We start from the raw sequence: 17,842 nt of genomic DNA, 5'->3' as shown, positions 1-17,842 counted from the left end.
CTTTGGCACATGAGAAGAACTTCAGCTTTTCATACATTGATTCTTTTCCGAAACTTTATCAATGAGAGTAATGGAAGACCAAGATAGTTGATTGGGAGATTTCCTCCTTGCATGTATTAAACCCCTTTAGTGCGTGTTTGGCGTATCGTTTAAAACACCGTTTTGGAGCCAAACGGCCGTTTCGTAGTGTTTGGGTGCGCAGCCACCGTTTGAAACACCGTTTTGAACCCTCAAAACGGTGTTTTGCAAACGGAGGGGGGGAGGTCCGTTTTGAACGGAATTTTTGGGCTGTGGGTTTTTACGTGTTTGCCCTCACCAAAACCCTTTTTTACGTATATGAGTGCGATTTTATGCGTCAAATACCAAAAAAGTGGAGGTGTTAATATCATTCTTGAGAACATAAATTTGTTAAATTGTTAATATTTAATTCAAAACAAGGGGCTGCTGATATCATTATATAATCTCTTAATTTTGATTTTTTAAAGACAAAAGAATTAAAAGAAACCCTAGTTTCTTCATCTACTTTGCAAAGTTGCAAACCCTCTCACTCCTCACCGCCTCAGCGCCTCCACTCGTCCGTCAAATCTAGCAAATTCGGCTGTTAAGAAGAAGAAGGAGAAAAACCCCAAAGGTAAAGCCTTTTTTTTTTTTGGCAATGATGTTTAATTTTAATAGTGTTTGAATAAGATCCTAATGACCTTTTAATATTGGACCTAATGAGAGAGTAGTTGAGTTACATTAAGGCTAACCAAACAATGCCCTTTTTGGTCATTTTACCACTAAAACTCCGTTTTAGGGCATTTGCAACCAAACACACAATACCTCCGTTTGCCGTTTAAAACGCCGTTTTGATTTGGCCAACCAAACATGAAAACACCATTTAGCAAACCGCCGTTTTGAACTAAAACGCCGTTTTGCAAAACGGTGTTTTAAACGCTATTTCAAACGGTACGCCTAATAGCCCTTAGTTGTTTAGTCAATACTCATGGAGAAAAACTTCATTTTTATTAGTGCTGATCTCAAGACGTAATATCTTTGAAAGGAGGGTGGGATCAGATATGCTATATGAAAATCATGAGATCATCAGCATATAAAAGGTGGGTGTGGGCTCCTATGCCACCCATTTGCCCGAGCAGGCTCACCTTCTCTTTGTTGTAGTGTTCAAACGACATATAATCAATAAAAACTCAAGTCAACTAAGCCTCTGTCCCAAACTAGTTGGGGTCAGCATAATCAATAAAAACTAAAATAGAAAACCTCAGCACACATCCACAAACAAACAACATAGGACCATGGGTGAGCATCTTTTTCACTACGAGAGGATTTCCTCTAGGTACAAGCCTTCCCTTATATAGGATCAGGGTTTCCTTGAACTCCAAATTAGAGTAGGACTCCCATTCCTAGCAGGGGCTGTACTTAGTGCAACTATAATTAATAAGTTCAAAAACTAAACATTACAATATGGGCTGATTAGGTAATTGACATTTCTTTTCAATACAAAAATACTTATTTTTTCCCATCCTATTTATGTGATCTTCTGTTCCAAGGTGCAATCTTTCTTCTAAGGCCATGTATGGCAACCAAGAATTATTATTTTTTTCATGAAAAACTAATTTCTCCAAGTGAGAAGGTAGGGCGGGTGAGGGGAGAGACTTGAGAGGGCACGATTGATTCGAGGGAGAAGTGGCTAAAAACCAAGAAAAAGTCGAATCATATTTTGAGTAGAGTTTTGGGAAGTGATATTTACGCCCCTTTTCATCACCAGGGACACCCAGCGCCAATGTACGTGGCAATCAAGGCCACTAGATTCTTTTGACATCAAGTACATTAGGCCCCCTTTAGTCATTGGTATACTGGCACCAGGTGTCCCCAGTGATGAAAAGGGGCGTAAATATCACTTCCCAGAGTTTTTTGTTTCCTGGTTTTTCAGGCTTTTCTTACCCTCTCCTCACAAGCCCCTTTTGTATTCCAGGAAAACAAATACCTCTCCACCCTTCCTCACCTTTGTGTAAGCTAATATTCCAAGAAAACAAATTCATGGTAGCCAAACGTGCCCTAAATGATCTTCATTTTCAACAAAAAAGATCATCTAGTAATGGTAGAAAGTATCTTGTTCAAGTCGATCTATATTGAAAGCTCAAATAGTGTTAGATTTTCAACATTGATAACTAAGTACATTGCATGTATGGTGGTTATTCAAGATGAAATGTATCCATCAACCATCTTTAGAATCTTGAATTTTAAAAGGCCCGTGGCAAATACTTCTGGATTTCTTTCCTTCGCCTCTGAATCTTCCATTGCTTAGTTATAGCCAAGGTTTAAAATTTCAGTTTCGGTACCGGTTTCGGACCCTGAAATTTCTTGGGTCGAAATCTGGTACAAAACCCAAAACCAATATTTTATTCAATATTAAATTTCTACCGAAATTTCGGTGAAATATTAAATTAATATTTAAAAAAAAAAACAGATTTTTTGGGTCAAATTTTGGAAAAACCGAAATTTCGACCAAAATAAAATACCGTTTCGGTTTTTATCGATTTCGGTCGAAATTTAAAACCATGGTTATAGCTAATCAAGTTCACCTTCTTTGAAATCAGATTTCACCCAAATTTGATTATGTCAATCATTATACTTTTTTTAGGCCATGCAATCGGGCTTTCTACCTCCTGATACAGTTTTCTGATTTTTCCGAAAATTGTCAAGCTTTAGCCTATTCTTCTAGATTCCAATTTGGTTATCACTGTGAATGACTCGTATATTCTCCCAAGGTCTACTGGATACCAATTAACAGCATATATAATCTCTTTAACCAGAACATATATCTATGTAAATTCAGTAGTCTTCTCAAGCAAGGATTTAAATGTAAGTTTTGATATGCATGTCGGTCAACGCAAAAATAGAAACTTGTCAATTTGACAATTTCTATCTTACAGTTCTAGTACAAATCCAAAAAAATCACAAAATTTTATGGAAATGCATGCAAAGGATAAACATTTAAGACAAAACTTCATGAAATGCCAGAATAAGCACAAAATACACATTTCGAAGCCATCACATAAGCAAGACAACCATCCATAATAGTTTTAACAATCTCAAACGCATGACATCCATTGTTGCGCATGTATGGAACACATGCTTTAAATGTGAACCTCACTAAAATTTTACTCTAATGACACATTACTTTCAACGTAAAAAGGGCGCAAAAAAAATTTTACGACCATTTTTATATTTAAAATGGGTGTAAATTTTGGTTTACACCTGTTTTACGTCAAAAGAAGTGAAGCCCAACTGAATGAGATGGAAAATTCAAATTATAAGCAAGGAAAATACCAGTGGGATTTTATTTAGCCATGTCATCAATTTACTCAGAAATAGACACCAGCCTGAATTTTAGATGGGATGTACTCTTCTGACAAGAAGGAAAATGAAGATACAGACAATGCTTCTATCTCAAACTTCATTCCACTTTGCAGCATGAACTGCAGCTCCGACCTAGCATCCAAACAAGTACTTTTCATCAGCCATTATAGCCACCAAGAGCACAAAAAGAACAATTTTTTTTTTTTTTTGAAAGGTCAGAGCACAAAGGGAATAAGATATCACAGGCAATGAAAAATCATATAACATTCACATAATACAACCTCCATTGTGGTACTTCTTGGTGCAAGTAACATCTCAACAACATGGCTTCAGCTTTCTTCTTATCTACATGAAATTAGAACTTTGTTAGATGAATGAGTAAGAACTCAGAAAAAAAAAAGCTAAAAAAACCATCTTGTGAGTGGAAATAAAAAATGCTATTTTACCTTCAGGTGTTAGAGGAAGGAGACACCGATCTGGAAGGTGGTATTTCGTAGAATCCGAAGGAAACACTCCCAGCCAGCGTATCTCGGACACACGCAGGAATTTTGCATCATAGGCCATTTGCTTTAGGAACAGTTAAGCGTTCATTAGTATGTCATGTAATTAACATAATCTAGACACTCTACTTGACCTTCGCAAAAACTGGTACCTGCATTTCGAAACTCTGAGGCTGCAAACAGGGTACTAATGTCGACTACAATTAAATAAAGGCATGGATTCTTTTGAATGGGAGACGTGCCCATGTCGGACATGTGTCGGATTCCAATACTTTAGGGTTCACAAGACAATTCTAGTTCTCTTTTATCTATATTTGTTTCTAATTACTAGTACAACACGTTTACAATTATGACATTATTTGAGTTTTGTCTATTCTTATAATAAAAAAATTTATATAGAAATAAAACATTATAGTTACTTAACCTAAAAAAATTTCAAAACATTGTCTATTATAATCATATTATGGGATCCCGTATTTGGGACTGTTTTAAAATCTTTCTGTGAAACAACCAGTTACTCCAAAAGCTTAAGCTGTTGGAGAAGGCGTTATTTATTCTTTTATACTTTTAACACTCCCCCTCACGTGTGGCCCCTCTATTTTAGGGTTGGCCTACACGTGGCACATGTGGCCCCTACGTTTGGGTTTGCCATTGCACGTGGATTTTTAACATCAAGGAGGTTTGAACTCAGGACCTTTGCTCTGATAACATGTGAAACAACAAGTTACTCCAAAAGCTTAAGCTGTTGAAGAAGGCATTATTTATTCTTTTATACTTTTAACACTTTCAAAAAAAATTAAAAAAATTGATCCAGTAACACAGTATGTGTTAGCCCATGATGGGCATTAAGGCTAGAGAGGAGGACAGAATTTTTCAGAATTGACAGATGATACTAACGAGGGAACTATTTGACATAATAAAAGACTAGCAGAATGAAAGAATTTATACAGAGAACAAATAGAAAAACATAAAATTAAAATGCTTTAGCAATAGGTTGATTGATCGAAAAGAATGAGATTTAAAAATATTAGATGTGTGCTTACCATAGAACCAAAGCGGTACGTTGTCAGAATGTCAAAACCATAAGGATCACAATCTACCAAGCAATAGACAGGCAGACACAGTTTCTCAACAAGAAGCTTCAGAAACCTGATACAAAGCATGCATATAACGGATAAAAGACCGAAATTTCCCAAGGAATAATTTAGATAAAGAAGAAACTTTCCCACCAACAATAGAAAAATAGAAAATGGGCAATGCCTGAACCTTCTGGTGGAAACATCTGGGTAGCCTCTTCCCTACGATCAGTTCAGCAATAAGCATCATTGATAATGCTTGAAGGAATTAATCACAGAGGAACCAAATGAATGAGCTTACTGTGATGACTATGCAATGATTTACTTCACAAAACCTGTCATTTGCTAAGCGTTGGAAAACTGCAATAAGAAATCCAGTGACAAAGTTGAAATCAGGAGTAACCATGTGACAAATCAACGTTAACCAAATAGTGGGGTAAAATAATATTTTTACCTGTCTCCTTCTCTACGACTAGTATATATTGTGCGGCACTCACAATATCTACACACGACAAGTAAGAGAAATTTTCCAAATTATGATACATGCATTTTTGAACAAGAAATGGAAGGATGAATCGAGAAATTAGAATTTGAAATAGTAATAATATGAAACCATAAGGAAGAGGTGAAAAAGAGACGATTTATGGGTTTTAACTGAGTGCCGATCAAATTAACTTGGGTATGAAAATTTTGGAGTTCGATGAGCAGACCTTTCCTCCAAATGTTATTGTTAGTTTCTCTTTTCCACGTGATTTAAAGGGAAATGATACCAACCCACGATCCCCCAGCATCAACTACAGGCATCCTCTAATCATATGACTAAACTAAACCAAAATAGGCCAAATCACATATTTCTGGAGGGTTTCCCTGGCCCCCTTTGTCAGTTTTAAGATCTCCAAATCATGGAGTACCCATTAAGCATAACTTATTCCATTGCGTGTGTATATACATATAATTTAAAAAAGTGCATACGTGCGTAGACATGTAGTACAGAATATACATTTTAGATCATCTGGACAGAACCCAACAGGTAGGATTCTCTGTAACTTCAGACATATGAAGTGTATCAATACACTCCTAAAGTCTAATCTGGTAAATGTGGCATCTATGTATGTCATTTAGATCGTTCATATGGTAAACCCATTCTTGGAAGAACTACAAGCCCAAAGGCGGACTGGTTGGACAACCCTAGCCATTTGAATGATGGTTTACTGTGAAATATCAGGCCACTATTTATATATGCAATATCATTCAAAAAAAAAACTATTTATATATGCAAGTTTTTAAGAGGTGAAATGCCTGTTGTAGCTAGAATACTCTTCCAGCCAAATAGGTAGTGGAAGTTTCAGTTTCTGAAAACCGAATATTATGAACGTGTCATAACATTATTAAATGAGTCTGTTTCACCTGCGTCGCAACGCAGCACAAAACGCTTCGTCGCCTAGGTCTCCGCCATTGGAGCATGTGAACGGTCCAGATTAGAAGTTCATTGAAACCAGTAGAAAAGGTTGTCGGTAACTGTCTTCCTCCTCTTTTCCAATTTTCATGGCGCATTAAAAATCAACAAAATTTTAAGGCAGCCGTTTTCGTCGAGCTTGGAGGATTGGGGCTGAGAGATCTTCTCTTGTCAATTGAGAAGGCAGTAGGAACAAGACAAGGCAAGCAGTTATTAGGCAGACATACACAATGGTCCAATACGCCCGCTTCATCCCTGTTAGCACATTCTTCAACAGAAAGGCTAGGGATTTCATCAAGAAAAACCAGAGGCTCCGCATTATTTAAAGCACCATCAGCTTTTGATTGAATGCAAAACAGGGGATGGTCTTGAATTATTACCAGAATCACTGGTGTGATTACATGTTGAATTTTCCACCGACAATTCTCCTAGTTTTGACTGGTCGGAAGGGATGCTTGGAATGTTGACATTAATGTCTTTACGGGTGGCATCGAAGAAAAACTGGATACAGATGCACCTTCGAATCCACTTACGGGTCACACATCTGCACAAATTGGAAATACCTGCGCAAGATATAATGAGAAATGATAAAACCGAAGTTGGGTGATTTCTTCCATTGGTCCATGAGTGACGAGTTACGGGGAAATCCCTGCTTCCAATATAGCACCAATACTTGGGTTTAATTCAGCCCCTTGTGAAATAATTTAGAGAATAACCTTTTACAAGCTTATGGTATGATTTGCCAATTCTAAGAGAAGGCCTTGAATAAAAGAAATAAATCAAATAATGCTAGGGAAGGGATTTAGAATCCAAAACGATAAAGGATGAATTGGCCATAGCTGGATTGGCCCTGTTACAACTGTGAGTTTCAGGGTTTCTGAACTTGGTCATCGGATCACCTCACTTCAGGGTAACTGAACTTGGTCATCCAATCACTTCCCATCTTCCTTTTCAACATTTAAAGATGATCAAAGAACTTGCAGAATAGCATCTTTAATGGGATTTGATTTGGATCGGATCACCTCCCGTCTTCCTTAAAGAACTTGCAGAGAATACCAGCTTTAATGGGATTTCTATTTCTTTGAATAGGATTTGGATCGGGACTGCGAGGACGATATACGCGCCGTAAAGAATAGGATAAGTGGGGAAAAGGACTACCGAATACCTTTTGCATCCGGTTAGAAAGCTATTAAATTTCGTCCATCGAAAGGATCTGACGGTTGTTTGAAGGGCGACGAACCCATTTATGCTGAGTCGTGACATAGGTGAAACGATATCTTATTAAATTACTTCAAGACTTAAATGGCGATAAGATGACAATATCTTCACTGCTGTTTCTTATCAGCTCAGAAGATTTGCATGAAAAAATATATTGGAAACTATTTCACATTTGAAATACCAAAATAATTAATGTATTCGACGTTAGATATTCACAAGGTTAATGGTTAAAATATAATCTGAGTAGAAAGAAAGCCATCAAAATATTCAGTGGCTTCTTTCATGACTGCTTGGATACCTTCAACTTCTTCAACATGTACAGGAACAGGGTAGGCCTGTAACGATAAACGATAATTACCTTAGATATCTCAGGAGATAATGATGTTTTAAATTTGAAACATCATTAAGCATGCTTACAGTGCTGCGGTTTCTTATGCAATCAACTTTCTTGCCAGCTTCCAGGAATCTTAACCAACCCATCACTAACCTGACATAGAAAATAATGTATTTAATAATGCTTATCACAATCGAGGGATATAAATCATAAGACTCAGATGCACAATACTTTTAGGAATCTTAACCAACCTCCACTAATCTGAAATAGAAGATAATGTATTTAAAAATGCTTATCGCAATCCAGGGATATAAATCATAAGACAAGTGTTTAAAAACATGGATGTAGCGCGGAACATGGTCAAAGAAAAACCCTAGTCGACTCGGCACGCCGCGGTCGAGTACTCGGTTGACGAGGTCATAATTCGGGAGAGTCAAGACTCTGTAGAGCAAAACGAAGAAAGCGGCCAAGGTAAAAGGGAGTCGACTCGGGGAGTCCATAATGATCGAGGGAGTTTTAAAATTATGCATAAGACTCAGATGCACAATATCATAAAAAGACATGCAGGATATTCTTTAACTTGTGAACAAGTGAAGAAAATTTAAACCATACAAAAATATATAGAATGAATCTAAAGATGTTGCTATGTTAGTATGTTATATATTTGCATGGTTAGAATCGCCATCATCTGCACAAGATAATGGTGTGACAGATAAATTTGATAAAGAAAATCATGGAAAAACAGACAGTTGAACGGGATAACCACAATTCTTTACCCCTCCCCCCTCCACGCACGGGGGGAAGTGCACTTATAATTTATTTATTTTTTTCTAAAATTACACATAGAAGAGAACACTCATCCAAAATCTTGTGTGATCAAGTACATGATATTAGGTCCTTGCAGTTGACGCTAGCCAGAGCTTTCTTGCTTGCAGCATCAAATGAAGAAGCTTTCTACTGATTAAAAATGAATAGTTTTGTACGATGCAGCACCAAAACTGTACTAAAAAATATCAATATGGTAGAGTTGGTAATAAGGAAGAATTTGTACATATTGAGATAGCCGAATCATATGGGTGCCAATAGGCAGGACGCAAACATTCATTTTAACTAAAAACAGACCGAAACATATCTGACCTGTCCTGGTTACAAGGTAAATTTTGGGTCCAATAAACCTGTTGATCTGCCCCATTGAAACCTCTATTGAAATGAAAACATTTCAATTCCAAAAAATGCCGAAACAATACAGCTGCCGCATTGAAACCTCTATTGAATTGGTAAACATTTCCATTTCACAAAATGTCAAAACAATGCAGCAACATTCGATGGGAAATTTCGCAATCAAGGAGACACTCAAAAAGTCCAAACTACAAATGTGGACAATTGCACACTTTCTGCTTCTACTTCACTAGGACAAGAAGTAATGATTCTCAGTAGATTTGGAAAACATATTTTTTTATTCATGGATAGGGAAAAAAACACCCCAACATGCAAGAAAATTGTAGCCATGCATTTACGCATGAATATTCCTGAAGGGAAATTTATAGAAACAAAGGGGCAAGATATCTTCTCATGTTCCGTGAATCCAAGGTAGCCTTTTTTAAGCCAGAACGTACCCTTTTCCTACAGATACCTGCAAATAGGAGAAAATACGATGTAAAATCACAAGAATGGTTTGATTTTATTTTAGAACTATAATATTTCACAATAGTTTGTAAAAGCCAGTCTAAAACTCCAAGAAGCTTGCAGGATCTCTTTGATATATTTGTCTATTTCCCATTATCGGCTCAGTTCCAAAGGAAGCATACTAACAGAACTGAAACCATGAGCTATGCATAAGAACTTGTTTTTATGGTTATCTATAAGTGGATGTTTGGTGAACAGAACAGCTTCAAAACCTAGGAAGATATACATGCTACAGCATTTACTTACATAACAAAATACAAAAACAATTTCTTTACAAAACCAAGCCAACATTTTTTTGATATGTATCATCACATATTGTAGAAAACTCAACACAAAACAAATCCTGTACCAATCATAAGATGAGTAGAAATACTGCTTATAAGTGCATTTTGTAGTTTCACAGATTTTTGTTATCATCTCAAAAGAAACAGATTGGAATGTACTGTTTAGTATCTGGAAAAATTACTGTAGGTGGGAAACAAAATGTTTTCCTGAAATGGATTATCTCAGAAGATGCCCACCAAATAAATCAGAATGTCACACTTGACACGATACAAAAACATGTTGACATGCCCACATCAAGTCTGACACTTCTAGTAGTACATTTAAAAGTGTTGACACACGTGTGGACACGTGTGTTGTGCCGGACACGGCAGGACACGTGTGTCAGGAATACATTCAAACTGTCAGCTAAATCATAGATCTTCTTTGGATATGAACTTAACACAGCCTTCCACTTGATTAAGAAAGATGCAAATGAAGCATTAAAAGAATACAAGATATTACTACTGCCCTCCCCCTATGATATATATTGTATCCAATGATTAAGAAAGAAAAACTACCAAACATGTACTAGAATATGGAATGAATTATCCTCCTAACAGTACACACCACATTTAGGTTATGGCGACTGCATTGTAAAAGGATGCATATGTCATTGATTGCCCGATCTACAACGGCTTGATCTGCAATGCAAGACAAAAAGGAAGAGATTTATTTCGAGAAAGTCATAGTTATTTAATCAAGTAGAAATTAAACTTCATATTTGTTTCCAAATGGGTGGAATGTGAAGTAACAATTTTTGGATTCAAATTGCAAAAAAGCTCCTAGCTACATCTACAAGATGCAAGTAACAATTATAAATCAGCTTTATCCGCCCATTTAGGGGAACCCTAATTCACTTACATTATTATATAAGATTACTAGTAATGTAATGGTTTGATGAAATATTAAAAAAAAAAAGTGGACCAGACATACAATAGGGCTCCTTGCAATAGTAAAAAACTACTGGTGGCAAAAATGTAGTCATTGTGTGCACAATAATACTGTGATCACCTTGTGCCAAAAGTGTTGTCGTGATGTACACAATAATGTTGTGATCACCTTGGGCCATGTACATAGTTTAATAATATATTAGGTAATTGTGGAGAATACAATTTATAAAGTCCCTGAGTCAATCATTGACTTGCTCAAGCCAACTCCCTTTTACCTTGGCTGAGTTCTCATCAGAGTCCAAGGTTTGTCCTACCAAGTGAATCAAAAACCCCTTTGACCCGCCCAAGTTAATGAAAAATTGACAATGCCAATCATTGACTCACTTGAGCCAAAGACTTCTTCCCTTGGCCGAGTTCTCTTCCAAGTACAAATTTTTAGACACTTGTTGAGAACAGCTAGCATAAAGTTCTCCCAAAATGGATAGAGCTGATGCAACCTTTGACGACATAGATATTTAACGCCTCAAATGGTGAAGTGATCATATTCTTCCATTTATTTTTCTACTCAATTTCGGCATGCATTGGTTGCTTGTTACAATAGTGAGGGTGAATGTGCATGCAAGTTTCCAAAAGTGTAAGAATAAGAAGCTTAAGGGCAAAATCATTCAAAAAAAAGGAAGCTTGGGGGCAAAATGAGAAGATGCATCAAATGCTTGAACAAAGAGCTTCAAGTTACAACCCAAAAAGGGCGGCCCAGTGCACGAGGCTCCCGCCATTGCGGGCTCCGGGGAGGGCTAGATGTACGCAGTCTTACCCCTGCTTTGCAGAGAGGCTGTTTCCGTGACTCGAACCCGTGACCACTAGGTCACAATGGAGCAACCTTACCGTTGCGCCAAGACTCGCCCTCTTTTTTCAAAGCTTTGTGACCTAAAATTACCATGGATCGGGATCTCCTACTGGGTCAACAATGAGTAAATCGCTCTTTACATGAACAGCTTTAATAAAAACATACTCTCCTATCGCCTCACAGCAGCTATAATGGCCAATTGTCGATGAACAATGCTTACAGGAATGCATATTGGAATTAGTATTCATTGCATATGTCCTTGAAAATCGAAATTGCAGTACGTCAGTAACCTAAAGAAAATCATGCATGCGAAGAAACAAAATGTGAATACGACTTAGTTGCAGGATATTCTACCTAAGGGCGCCACTCTTGCTCTGAAACCTCACCCCCATTCTGATTCCCACTTCCAGACTTAAAATTTCTCCTATTGCCAAAGACCAATGCCATGATTCCCCAATACCATCGGTAACTAAATTACTTTTTTACTATAAGTTTGTTTCTATGTCTCTTTAGTGAATCCAAAACATATTTTAAATTATTTAATATTATAAAATATCGGCAATTGCACTTTCTAAGTTTTCAAGAATCGCGGTTCCGCACTTCAACGCCCAAGGAGGCTGCTTTGCATACTAAGGAATAAAATTGATAAATTCCTAATGTATGACACTATATTAAAGTTTATCAGATAGCAGATATGATTGGTGTCATTTGAGTATCATCCCTAACAAATAACAATAGATTGACTGTGTATGGGTATTACCTGGAATCATAGTTGTAAATTCCGTTTCGTTTCGTCCGGAATGGACGAAACCCGGACGAAACGAACCGGTTTCGTTACAATTCCGGAACGAAATTCCAAAAATTTCGTTCCGGTGGAAATTTCGTTCCATTCCGGCCATTTCGGACGAAATTTTCCGAAATCCGAAATTTCGGCCGGAATGGACGAAATTCTCCATTCCGGCCGGAATTGTGCATAACAGCTAGTTTGACTGGATTCCTGCTGCTTCTATTCCCTCTCCTGTACTTCTCTACTTTCCTGTACTCGGTATTTACATGTAAACCATTTAAGTAAATGTCTTTACTATTTTATTGTCCATTTACTTAAGATTTACATGTAAATAACGGAATACCCCCTTTTTAGATTTATTAAAAATAGTTTCAACACCCAAATCTAAAAGGAAAAAAAGTCAACTCTCCAGTTCTAGTACAAAATTCAAAGAAAAATGGTCAGGTCAAAATTTTAACTTTCTTAACTTCCAAACGGTGGGGTATTTTTCAAATTTTAAAAATTCATAAAATCTATTTTGTCCAAACATTATTAAATCTCAAAAGTCCGGTAAAAAAAATCTCATAATTTGGTCTCTAAAAATTATTCATCTTGTCAGGCACTGGTCAACACATTGGTGACAGACTTTTTTTTCTAATGAATGATGTATTGATACCTCATGTTATGAAATATGGAACTTAATCACGTACCCACGTCGTGTCGTACCCGCACCCTGACACATATTTTGGACTATTTATTAGTTTTTCATCTTCTTCTATTGATTTTTTATTTTTTTGGATTTTTCTCATATTTTTTAATATATTTTTTGTGTGAACGAAAAGTTTCGACCGAAATGCACCGAAATGACCGAAATCCCACCGAAATTTCGTTTCGGTGGCCAAAACGAAATGGCGACCGAAACGGAATTTACAACTATGCCTGGAATCCATTTCATTATATTTTCAAAGACCAGTGAAGTTGTATATCTAAGTACAAAGGGATCGGCACGGCATTTTGGACATGAAATCTTAATGAATAACAAAATTACCCAAAAATACAGAAGGGTGTGTGTAGTATATGTCTCTCTTTGTTACATGTTTGTTTTCTTGCAACAGCCGCTGAATAATGAGTAACACTCTTAGCAAGACATCTGAAAGTGAAAAACATAGGAGTTAAAAATCAAATAAAACTTGATGAAATGACATCTATTTAGTATGAAAACAGTACTATTTGACTTATAATTACCATTTTTAAATGTAATCATGACAAGAAAATTAAGAAGGAAACTCACCCAGTCTATACGCTTGGCCTGCCCTTTCAAGACAGAGTATATCCTTACCTTTGACTGAGTCTGAGTTGCAGCAGCTGCACCCATAAATAGAGTACAGACAAATGTGAAAAAAAAATTGTATCTCTAAAGTGACATAGCAAAACTGTGAAGGTAATAATTTCGTCCATAGGTAAAATCTTTGAAAAAATATCATGAGCTAAAGTGAACAAAATACCACCCTCAATTAAAGCCAATGTTTTTGGGAGCTTCAATGGGTCAAAAGTCTGTCCTTTACATGTATCTATATGTGGCCTGTTCATCCCCCTTTGTCGATAATCAATACATCACCCTTGGGTTGATGAGGGCTGATTGAAAAACACCATAAGGCCACACTAGCCCATCCATTAACCTCTGGTCCTCTACACTTGCTGCTACTTATCAACTTATCCACCAGCAACATGTCAAGGTAGGAATGGTGTATTAGATAGTAGTGCAAAGAAATGTTTCAAAACTCGAACTCGACGATGACTCGGCCAAGGTGAAATGGAGTCCACTCAGGCGAGTAAAACATGGACTCGGACGAGAACTCGCAGAGAATGACACTGAACAGATCCCCAACAGATATTTTAGGAATAAGTCCATTAACAGATGCCTCAGGTGCTCCTTGTACCTGATAGTGAAAATCATAATTACCGGAAACTTCCTACTTGGATGGGAAGCTCGCTTCCCGAGAAACTCGCTTCCAAAGCCAAGTTCTTCTTGCTTTCCAAATTTAGCTTCCCAGATGCTTCCTGCGTGTTCCCTTTTAATAAATAGTACACTTCCTACTAGGTGATTATTTGCTCCTAAAAGAATATTTTCTCCTTTTGATACTGCTAATGGAGCTTGTTTAAATAATGTGCATTTAAAACTTGAACACTCATCTTAAGTTTCAAATTAAAATTATGTAGATCTAATGGGGACATCAACAATGCGAGCGAGTTGAAGGTTTACAAGCGCAAGCGAGGGTGGGGACGTGAGGCATCATTGATGTTGGAGGACTGATTTATATATATGGACAACGGGCGTCATACACGCCCATACATGTTACATGTGGCGTTATTTTTCTTTTCTTTTTTAGTTTTTATTTTATTAGTTGTTTCTTTATTTAATAAGATATTGGTTGTTTATTTAAGTGCTTAGTTTAGTAGATTTAGGCCTCTTATTATTGTGATAAGAGAAGGATGCTAAAAATAAGGGATCATACCCAAATTGTAGGTGCGCACAACACAAACTACATATGTGTGTGCATGCGTTTTTTTGTAAGGAATAGCAATTGATGGTTTTTGTATTGAGCAATTTGGCCTGGACTTCTTCTCTTCTTGGTGGCTTGGAGCCAATCTCTTTCACCCTCCTCTCTTCTTTTCTTCTATAAAATCATTCACTACAAGGTAAGACATAAAATCTTTCAATCTTTTGTGTTTCTTGAACCAAAGTTTAAACCCCTAGAATCCAAATAACTTCTTCATCTTTCAAGATCTCATCTTGATATTTTGAGGGATTTATTTTGTGATTAAACCTCAGCTAAAGCACCCAAGATCATTAGTTTTAAACCTTTTTGAGCCTACTTGAAATTTTCACACCTATTGAACCCTAAATCCAGTTTTGGAGATTAATAGTGTAAACCGGCCGTCATAAACCATTCATAAACCTGAAATTTGCATTGTTTCTATATTTTTAGACCTTAACCTTACAATCCAACAGCAGTTTTACCCTAATTTACAACTCAACTCAACTCAACTAAGCCTTTGTCCCAAACTAGTTGGGATCGGCCAATGAATCCTTTAGAAAATTTTCATGAAGAAGGGGAGAGGATCTACCCGGCTCAAATTGACTAAGTCTAATCCTGACACTAGTTGCATTCGTCACATTGATCATTTTCTTCCATTCTATCCTATCAAAGGTCATGTTTTCTCTTATGTTCCTAGCCTTCAAGTCTTTCCTTACTGTTTCTACGCAAGTTGTTTTCGGTCTGCCCCTACCTCTTTTTACTCCATCAACTTGGCACGAGCTACTTCTTTTCACTGGAGCAACTCTTTTCACCCTAATATACAAACCTGTCTAAATTACCAAAATACCCTTTTGGCCTAAAACTGGGTTGTTTGACCTTTTTAGTGCTGCTGATAATTTTGTTTGCTGTTCTTCATTGAAATATCACTATTCTCTTATTGAAATAGATTTAAACCATTGGTATTTGCATCAATTTTTACTTATTTTAATTGGTCACATGTTTAAACCCTCGTTTAGAACTAATCTTGTCATTAACAATTCACCTGAAGGATCTTTTACCTATTGGTTGGTTTGTATAAGGTTTATCTCTTGATAATTATTTTCTATCTAATTATTGAATGCAATTTAAATCTTGTTATTGCTGCTGCCTGTTAATTAAATTATATCATTAAATCAGTCATAGGTTAGTTCTTTAGGTGTTTTGAGTTTTCCGTGTTAACCCTAAGCCTTTCCTAAAGCCATTATCACATTAGGAGTGTAGGATTTTCCCTAAATTAGGTATTGTCCTGCATCAAGATCTTTTCCCAAAAATTGAACATTAAATATACATGAATAAATCATGTAAGATTGTAAGTTCCTAAAACTTGTAATTCTATGCACTTCTTGTTTGCTTCCATCGAGGCTCATTATACGCTTCATGTTGACTTTCAATGACACTTCTGACACATTTTCTCTTTACTTTCTTTATAGCTTCTCGTTACCCACTTTTTTTCTTTTCTAAAACCCTTGCTTCCCGCATTGCTTCTCACACTTGCTTCCTACTCTGGTAACTGAAAATAGCGCCGATATTGCCCCAAAATAAGTCTAAAGACCTTAAAAGCACTTAAACCCATTCACCATATTATGGAAAACTTCATCTTCATTCACCATCACATTTAAGAGATTGAGAATATGGTTAACCATTGCTGGACAGATTATACATAAAGCAATCTAGAAAGGAAGAAAAAGCTACTCAATATGAAAACGAGAGCATATTAATTTTAATACTCAAATCTAGGGTTCCTACACTTTTTACAAAAAGAATAATAATAGTTTAATTTCAATATTAGAACTTAAGGTTCCTTCATCTACTCAAAGGCAATGATCAATTAACCTCAGAAAATGCCAATCAATTCACCTTTTAAAACCCTAATTCCTAATTTTTCCTATTCTAGTAACAGCCTCAAAATTTCTTATCATTTAATCTCCAGAAAATCTAAAATTCTTAAACCTTCTATCATTAAAAAAAATCCAACAGTTCAACCTCAAAATCTGTAGTCAAAAGGAAGATTTACTCAAATTACAAAAAAAATCAAAGAACGAATCCCTAAGATTTCAGCAGGAAAAAAAAACGAAAAACTTAAGAGAAAAATCAAAGTTAAGAGAATTTAAGAGAGCGTACCAATTTCCAGACGGATCTGTGCAATAATTTCTGTAGTGATTTAGGGTTACTGAAGGAAGATGTTGTCTATTGCAGAGATCTTCGAGAAGAGATCGAGTAAAACCTAAGAAATTTTTTTTGCATAAATTTGAAGAGAATCGATTATTGAAGAGAATCGATTTAATACGAATAGTAATTTGATTTTTGATTATTATCTGATTATCTTTACCTCTGATCTTTTTGAGAAGATTGAAGGGTTTAGAACTCGAAGCTCTCCGTTCCATTTTTTGTTCCAGTAAGAAGATGAAGTGGAAACGAGACTGTGGTTTGAAAGGATAAAAACGTTAAGAGCATTGATAAATTCGCACCCTCTGTGGGATGATTCGCACCACTTGTACTTTTGCTCGAGTAAAGAAGAAGTGGAAACGAGGCAATGGTTTGAAAGTATGAAAGTGTTGGGAGAAAATAAATTCGCACCCCCTGTAGGATGTGTTAGGTCTAAAATTGGTAACAGGTTATGGTAGGGCTGGATAGTCCGAGCTAACAAGTCACGACTGAAGGGCTGGTTGAGTCCTGCACTGCACAAAGGTACAGACAAGAAAGAAAAGGGTCAGAGGACCAACCCGGAGTGATACTCCGGACGGGCGCTTCGACACTCAAGTCAGTATGAGCAGGAGTGCAGAGCAATGTCAGAGCAAAAGCTTAG

At 36.6% G+C, this 17,842-nt stretch overlaps 1 protein-coding gene across 3 annotated transcripts; it reads right to left on the bottom strand.

Moving 5' to 3' along the window:
• Positions 1-3,023: 3,023 nt before the first annotated feature.
• Positions 3,024-17,518, bottom strand: ATSPO11-1 (Spo11/DNA topoisomerase VI, subunit A protein). Of its 3 annotated transcripts, XM_077366133.1 has the most exons (16): positions 17,366-17,518; positions 17,158-17,260; positions 13,749-13,822; positions 13,506-13,607; positions 10,522-10,595; positions 9,561-9,577; positions 8,028-8,097; positions 7,909-7,945; positions 6,773-6,955; positions 5,391-5,438; positions 5,238-5,296; positions 5,127-5,158; positions 4,904-5,009; positions 3,807-3,927; positions 3,642-3,705; positions 3,024-3,492 (listed from the first exon to the last, which is right to left on the bottom strand). In XM_077366133.1, exons 1-16 carry the CDS (start codon positions 17,418-17,420, stop codon positions 3,366-3,368), a joined length of 1,272 nt encoding a protein of 423 aa, XP_077222248.1. In that variant the 5' UTR covers positions 17,421-17,518; the 3' UTR covers positions 3,024-3,365. The 3 variants fall into 3 exon arrangements, with proteins under 3 accessions (XP_077222248.1, XP_077222256.1, XP_077222264.1); XM_077366141.1 differs by lacking the exon at positions 6,773-6,955; XM_077366149.1 differs by lacking the exons at positions 3,024-3,492; positions 3,642-3,705; positions 3,807-3,927; ... (2 more) ...; positions 5,238-5,296; positions 5,391-5,438 and adding an exon at positions 5,445-6,674.
• Between the last annotated feature and the right edge of the window lie 324 nt (positions 17,519-17,842).

The sequence above is a fragment of the Tasmannia lanceolata genome, unplaced genomic scaffold (genome assembly GCF_043159265.1).
Source record: "Tasmannia lanceolata isolate RefF3 unplaced genomic scaffold, GAP_Taslan_0.1 ptg000003l, whole genome shotgun sequence".
NCBI lineage: Eukaryota > Viridiplantae > Streptophyta > Magnoliopsida > Canellales > Winteraceae > Tasmannia > Tasmannia lanceolata.
This window is presented reverse-complemented; position numbering and strand designations above follow the sequence as displayed.